Source organism: Etheostoma spectabile, chromosome 18, assembly GCF_008692095.1.
Source record: "Etheostoma spectabile isolate EspeVRDwgs_2016 chromosome 18, UIUC_Espe_1.0, whole genome shotgun sequence".
Taxonomy (NCBI): Eukaryota; Metazoa; Chordata; class Actinopteri; order Perciformes; family Percidae; genus Etheostoma; species Etheostoma spectabile.
In genome coordinates, this window is record NC_045750.1 from 10,838,351 (window position 1) to 10,845,829 (window position 7,479).

Genomic DNA, 7,479 nt, shown 5'->3' on the forward strand with positions numbered 1-7,479 from the left:
GTGTGTGTGTGTGTGTGTGTGTGTGTGTGTGTGTGTGTGTGTGTGTGTACGTGCACCTGCTCCTGCATTTATGGACCTGACTCAGTGGCTACATGTTTGGTTTTCTTTCAGCCAGTGTTTCACCTTTCTATTAAATGTTTTCAGTTTGGTTTGTGTTTTTATTTCAGTTGGTAAATCATTCCAAAAATGGGTCCCTATCACCGAAAGACATGGCTGGTCAAAAATGGTTTTGCGCCCTTCTGCTATGCAGCTTCCACCCACTGCTCCCCTAGTGGCCACTCTCCTTGCATTTGTTTTTGTCACAAAAGGACAGACTATGGGTGGAGCTAGATTATTTGTGCATTTAAAAGTCAGTTTAAGAAAAGAGAACTTGAAGCTATACACATTTAAAAGCTTGTATTTCTGTACAATCAATTTCTGGTTTCTGATCCATTATTTTCAGTTTGTATAATGATATGATGGGTTTCACTGTTGTCTGGGAGGCTTGGCCCCATAGAATAACACAGTAGGATAAGTTTAGTAGATTGTTTATTTAAATCTGATTTAACTGCTACATTTTATGGTCTAAATGCTACATGTTGACCTCCTAGGAGCTGCAAAAGCAAGTAGCCGAACAGAGGAGGCTGCTCCAGTCTGTAGCCAGTGTTGGAGAGGAGTTACTCAGCCAACAGACCACACCCAATGGGGACAGGTACTTTTTCTCGTCTCTCTATTCTTCTCATACTTAATAAGTTATTCCATGCACCAAATGGACTAACATTTCTCTGTCACATGTTCATTCTGTAATGAGAAGCTTCTGTGATTTGAAGTTTGGTGTGATTTTATAAATTTGTATGTGTATATTTGAAAAAAGGCAAACATTTAATAACTATAGTAAAATAACACTCCAGGAACCAGATGTCTATTTTGACGACTCACACCTCTTCCCTCCACAGTGAGGTGTCCATCCCAGGAGGAGTGTTGCTGGAGTCTGAGACCTTGTCTCTTTTGGACCAGATTAGACAGCGCTGGGAAAACCTGAATAAAGATCAGAGCACAAAGCTGCAGCTCTCCCTCAGCTCCCTGGAACAGGACCAGCTTAGCCCGGTACACATGGCATAGATCATGGAGTGTGAAGTTTTTTTTAATGAATGTTGTTTTGTGTTTACTTTGACCTATGTTTTGTGTTGTCTTAAGACTATCTCTCAAGACTGATTGCATTCTTGGTACTTTTCTTTTCTGTTATGTCATTTCACACCTTCATTGTTACGTATGCTACCATTCTGACCTTCATATGTCTCTTTTGTCTCATTTATCACACTTGTGCATAGGTCCTCCACCGGTCCCGTCTGTCCAGCCCCAGTGTGGTGTTTAGAGGCGTGTCTGCCAGTCAGGACTCTTGCTCTCCCAGAGCTTTGTTTGAAAGCTGCAGTCAGAATCTGGAAAGAATCACCCATGAGGTGAAGCTCGAATTTTTACCCAGTGGGAAGGGTTTCTGTGTCTTTAATAAAGAACAACAACTTTATTACAGCTTTTAATGTACTGAGTAAATATTCTTTGTTCTTCCTCACAGACGGCAGGTGGTGACAGCAGAATGGTAGCATCTTTAGGAGAGACAACAGTCCAGCAGGAACTGTATGCTGCAGTTTCAGCAGCCTCCTCCTGGTTGGATGCTGCTGAGAATCAGCTGCTTTCTGGTCCTGTGCTGCTTTCTGAAGATTCAGAGACACAACTTACAAATCTAGAGGTAATAAAGACACTACTGCATTGTTTTGTACTCCTAATTGATGATGTTATAGCCACAATATGTTGACTTAAATGAACAACACAAATAAAAATCTACTGGAATAAGTGTACTCCCTATGTTACTGACCTCAGCTCTTCTTTTCAGGGTCTGAATAAACATCTGAAAGCAATGACAAGAGAGGTAAACCAGTGCAGAGACCTTCTGGTTGGAGGAGCGGCCCGACTGTGTGGAGGAGAAGAGCAAGCCTTGATGGAGGACACACTAGAGGGCCTGCAGGAGAGGATGGGGCTGCTGGACTCCACCCTGGACCAACACTGTTACTCCATAAGGGACCGGCTGCAGGAACACTCAACCTTCCAGGTACAATGGCACGAGTGTCAAACTATCATTCTGATTTTGATTAAACTTGAGTATGAAGTATCTTTTTAGGAAGCTTGCCTTACTTAGTGTGAACATTGTTTCTGATTGCCAGAATGAACTGAGGATGCTGTTCACAGCTCTGAGTGAAAATAAACACCTGTTGCTACAGAAGATGGCTGTAACTATGGATAGACCTGTATCCAAACAGATAGAGGTATGATACTTAATAAGAGAAGAACAAAAGATACAAAATGTAGAAATCCTACAGTTGCAGTGAATTGGCAGAAACTTCTGAGAAGACATTTTCATTAAATGAGTTGGATCTTTTGTAGACATTATCAGAGGTGGAGGACAGTCTCAGAGAGTTTGAGCAGAGAGTGACTGAGCTAAAGACCAGAGCAGAAGGACTCCAATCTGACCAGGTCTTCAACCAGGAACTTCTCAAACTACAAGTAAAATCAAATTCTCTCATTTCTTTTTATCTTACACTGTTTCAGAACACTATAATATTTTATGACTGACATGTTGATGGTTTTGCGCAGGATGCATATGAGGAGCTGGTGCTGATGGTGGGCTCCAGGCGTAGCAGCCTAAACCATGGCTTGTCTCTCAAGGCTCAGTATGAAGCTGCACTTCATGACCTTACTGACCTGGTGGACACCGCCCAGGACAAGATGGCTGCCGATCAGAAGATGACTGTGGCTTCTGTCATAGAGGTTCAGATGTTACTGGAGAAACACAAGGTAAGGAGGGTGCTGAAAGGGGGTAGTGTTTCACTGAATTGTAGTATAATTGTTATTCATTTAGAAATTCTCTTTTTCTAACAGTGTCTTTCATCTATTTCTTCCTTAAATACAGGAGTTTTTCCAGGGTCTGGAATGCCATATGATCCTTACCCAGACGTTTTACAGTAAAGTGTCTGGTCTGATTGCGCAGAGGGAAAACCAGGCCCTTGAGGAAACCATGGCCTTAGCCCACAGTGTGCTCAAACAGGCCCACAGGAGAGGAGTGGAGCTAGAGGGCATATTAGAGGTGGGAATGAGTGATTAATAGAATGATAACTAGGAACATGTAGAATACAGTAACTTAGCCACTCTCTTCTTTCTCCCTTCTTTGACAGTCATGGAGCAGGCTTGTAGAAGACTACCAGGCTCTGTGTAGACAGCTGGAAGCTGTGGAGTGTAGCATCCCCACTGTAGGCCTGGTAGAAGAGACAGAGGAAAGACTTGTTGAAAGGATTGGCCTCTTCCAGGTAAGACACTTTGTTAAGACAGGACACACATAGATTCACAAATAAATGCATGCATGCAGTAACACAATGTAATCTTACTTTCTCTAAAAGTTGTAGTCAAGCATGCTTGTTAGAATGCTGAATTTGTAATTCATCAGTTCTTCATCTGTCCTTTAGCGTCTGAAGGCCAGTCTGACGGAGCATCAGCCTCAGCTCTACCAAGTCCTGGAGGAGGGCAAGAGACTTCTTCTGTCTGTTGGCTGTTCTGATTTGGAGAACCAGCTCACCCAACTGGGAGAACATTGGCTCTCCTCCACCACCAAGGTCAACAAGGAGCTGCACCGCCTCGATTCCACGCAAAAACACTGGAGCAGGTCAGGGTTTAACAATAGTCTGATTTTGTTTTGTTTGCCAGTGTGCCAAGAAATAAATCTCATATCAATAATGTAGCAGTGTGAGTCAGCCATCCTGTTTGTGTTCTGAATACAGAAAGAAATATCAATATATTTTTTTAGAAGCTGGCAGAAATAAAGTATAATGTTGTGTTCTGTATATACATTTCAGATACCAGACTGAGTCAGCACAGTTGAGCCACTGGTTACAGTCAGCTCTGAACCAGCTAGAGTTCTGGACGACCCAGTCAGTGACAGTGCCTCAGGAGCTAGAGACCGTCAGAGACCACCTCTATGCCTTCCTGGTTAGTTTGGTTATAACACGAGCAGCAAAAATGTTCCAAACACCTAATAATAACATAGATATTATTAATGAATACACAACTAGAGTCCAACTTTTTCCAACGTCATTTTTGTTTCTGATAGGAGTTTTCCAAAGAGGTGGATGCTAAGTCGTCTTTGCGCTCATCTGTGCTGAGTACAGGCAACCAGCTTCTGCGATTGAAACGAGTAGATACAGCTGGTCTCAGGACGGCGCTGGGCCAAATCGACACTCAGTGGGCTGAGCTGTTGACTCGTATTCCTGTAGTACAAGAGAAGCTACACCAGGTCTGAGAACAGCAGCTGTTACACTAATGGTTGTCAACTCTCGCACAATTTGTCTTTCCAAGAGGTGTTGTCCTCGTCAATACTTGATTATACTGTATTTTGGCTTTTTGTAACATTGTAACCCCTCTGCTCTCATCCATTAGTTGCAAATGGAGAAATTGGCATCCCGGCATGCCATTACAGAGCTGATGAGCTGGATTTCTCTCATGGAGAACATTATAAAGGAGGACCAGGACAAAATCATGGGAGCTGTAGGCTCAGAGGTTGTCCAGGACTTCTTGCAGAAGTATAAGGTAGAAAACTGTTATCTGTTAACACCCAAAGAGTTCAATAGTTGTATCATTCTGGTCATGCTGCAAAAACATGTTATCTATTTCATGACTTTTCTCTATTATCCTCTTTCACATCATGTCTCATTTGTATTTGACAGGGTTTCCGCATTGATCTGACCTGTAAGCAGTTGACTGTGGACTTTGTAAACCAGTCAGTGCTGCAGATCAGCAGTCAGGATGTAGAGGGAAAGCGCAGTGACAAAACAGACTTTGCTGAGAAGCTGGGAGCTATGAACAGACGGTGGCAGATACTACAGGGGCTCATTGCTGAAAAGGTAATGTTTCAGTCACTGTGTAGCATATTACACAGTATAATACAGTAATATAGTAATTTAGTTTGTTGTTTCTTAGTTATAGCTTAATGTGGATTTCCAATCAGTACTGATAGTATATGTAGTCTCTTGAAGAAATAAATTCCCCAGTGTGTGCTATGTTGTTTGAGAAAGTGAATTCTCCTCTCGCAGATCTGTGGCAACTGTGGCTACATGCACCTGGATGCATTGCATAAACTCACAAAATGTAAAGAAAGGAAATATTCATATACATAAACAGAAAAATACTGTAAACCTTCTGAATTCAAGTTTGTCTATTTCACTAAACCGGGACTAGATTAATTACCTGTTAACTCATCAACACACTCCACATTCCTGTTCAAGTAAACACATGGTAATGCACATACAGCCCAGTAAGAGCTGTCATCTGCGATTGTATCCAGCAAAAACTCCCCACACTGACATTCATTGCAGCAGAATGATTCAGTTTCTGTTATTATCAAAGGGGTATTTAAGCAAAGGCTCTCTGCAGCTCAGGTTCCGGAGGCTCTCCGCAGCTCAGGTTCCGGAGGCTCCCTGCATCCTTGCTGCAGCCTTCCTCTGCCTCTTTTACAGAATATGGTTGAATATCCATCAGTCAGTCAAAACATTGTAAAATGTACACCGTAAAAGGATCTTGTCCATAACTTCCTCTTGCTAATGGAAACATAGCCAGTTTGCAATACAAGAGAAGAGGACAAGGAAGTATGTGAACAGCAGTGCGCGCCCAGCTACTAAATCTGATCCAGCACTCTGTAGAAGTAGAGCCGATTTTGCAGCTGCAACCGGCTGAGACACAGAGGATATTGGAAAGAACTGACGGCTTTTTTCACACCATAGCCCTAACCCAGATAGGTAGATAAAGGTTGAAAATTGCCAAATTATCCTTTTAAGTCTGTTCTGAATTCTGTTTGAATTTTAGATTCAGCTTTTGGAAGGACTTTTGGAAGGTTGGTTGGAGCATGAAAATGGAGTTCAGGCCTTGAAAACCTGGCTCACTCTACAGGAGGAGAAACTGAAGAAGAGACACAGGATAGAGGATGTAGCATCGGTGCAGAATGCACTTAAAGACTGTCAGGTACACATACTGTATACTATACAGCACTGCTAAGCATGCCACACACAATTCAATTTTTATTATGTCTATAATTATGACAATAAAAACAATGATTTGTTTGTTGCAGGAGTTGGAGGACTTAGTGAAGGAAAAAGAGAAGGATCTAGAGAAAGCAGAAGAACGAGGAAACACTCTCATCCAGGATAAGAGAGGAGCAGCCTGCTCTGTTGTCAAGGAGACCCTCAAAAGACTGAACCAATCCTGGGCCCATTTGGACCACATGGTGAGCTTCTTGATTCCTTTACCCTCATGGTCTACATTTTCCCATTGTGCTTTAAACTACTTATAAGTTTTGTCTCCCTTTTGTCTTCCTATCAGATAAGTCAAATGAAGGTAAGCCTGCGGTCGGTGCTGGAGCAGTGGACGCTGTACCGGCGAGCTTCAGAGGAAATTAATGGTTACCTGATGGAAGGGAGGTACTCCGTGTCCAGGCTACGCCTCCTTAATGGGTCTCTAGAGGCAGTACAGCAGCAGGTGGAGAGTCTGGAGGTGAGAAATGTAGATATGTGCAGAGTGACACACCCCGAAAAAAACTTAGGAAGGAACATCTACACATTGTTCAAAAGACATGCTTGAGGTAATAAATAGAATGTGTTGACAGACAAAAAACATTGAAGATGAAATCAAGTTTACTTTTGGTGGATTTCTGTGTTTTTAAGAACCTTCAGGAGGAGATGGATAAACAGGAGAGCAGCCTGAGGAAGTTTGGCTCTGTAACACACCAGCTTCTGACAGAGTGTCACCCATCTGTGGCTGAAACACTTAACACAGCCCTCCGGGACGTCAACATTAGGTAGGGATAACAAAAATCAGTCCATGACTGACTTCAAATGAAATTGCAGCAACTTCTGAGGTGAGGTCAATGTGTAACGATATGTTTCTCCTCCACTGTTATAGGTGGAACAGTCTACTAGAGCAGATCTCAGAGCAGCTGAGGAGCAGTAAAGCCCTGCTGGGGTTGTGGCAGCACTACAGGTCATTGTGTGGCCAGTGTGTGTCAGCAGTTCAGAAACAGGAAGAACGTTCTGATCGCCTGCTAAAGAGCGCCATCGACAGGGAGATCACAGAAGAAGAGAGCTGTGCTTGGATAATGGACTGCAATGTGGGTAGAGATGGGACAGTGTAACACAGTATTCCAGTATATGATCATATGAACGTTTTTTCAGACAGGTCTTGGAGCTTACACTTAGCCTTTTTTATGGTTTGTGAATAAGCTCCGAAACGGCTTGTCAGCTCACTATGAGGATTCACAAAGCCTCTATCCCCACTGCAGAATACCAAATTGCACCCTGCCCTTTTGTCTGCTTGAATGTTGATTCACAGCACAATCTGACAAAAGCCCTTTGAAAAGGAGGGTGCAAACTGAAAGAAAGGCCCCTGATTTACCCTACAGGGGTCCCC

General features: G+C 42.9%; 1 protein-coding gene across 6 annotated transcripts in view; it reads left to right on the plus strand.

Moving 5' to 3' along the window:
- syne1a (spectrin repeat containing, nuclear envelope 1a) overlaps positions 1-7,479 on the plus strand; it is a 122,201-nt gene that overhangs the window by 88,906 nt on the left and 25,816 nt on the right. For all 6 annotated transcript variants that reach the window (XR_004336059.1, XR_004336058.1, XM_032542249.1 and 3 more), the window contains exons 101-120: positions 591-691; positions 936-1,086; positions 1,311-1,439; positions 1,553-1,726; positions 1,871-2,086; positions 2,199-2,300; positions 2,419-2,538; positions 2,629-2,829; positions 2,945-3,118; positions 3,207-3,338; positions 3,495-3,691; positions 3,882-4,014; positions 4,136-4,318; positions 4,462-4,611; positions 4,749-4,925; positions 5,884-6,039; positions 6,146-6,301; positions 6,397-6,567; positions 6,738-6,871; positions 6,976-7,180. Coding sequence is in view for 4 of the 6 variants with exons in the window: in XM_032542249.1 (XP_032398140.1) it covers positions 591-691; positions 936-1,086; positions 1,311-1,439; positions 1,553-1,726; positions 1,871-2,086; positions 2,199-2,300; positions 2,419-2,538; positions 2,629-2,829; positions 2,945-3,118; positions 3,207-3,338; positions 3,495-3,691; positions 3,882-4,014; positions 4,136-4,318; positions 4,462-4,611; positions 4,749-4,925; positions 5,884-6,039; positions 6,146-6,301; positions 6,397-6,567; positions 6,738-6,871; positions 6,976-7,180 (3,162 nt within the window). In the remaining 2 variants the exon portion in view is untranslated. The remainder of the gene's footprint in view (positions 1-590; positions 692-935; positions 1,087-1,310; positions 1,440-1,552; positions 1,727-1,870; positions 2,087-2,198; positions 2,301-2,418; positions 2,539-2,628; positions 2,830-2,944; positions 3,119-3,206; positions 3,339-3,494; positions 3,692-3,881; positions 4,015-4,135; positions 4,319-4,461; positions 4,612-4,748; positions 4,926-5,883; positions 6,040-6,145; positions 6,302-6,396; positions 6,568-6,737; positions 6,872-6,975; positions 7,181-7,479) is intronic.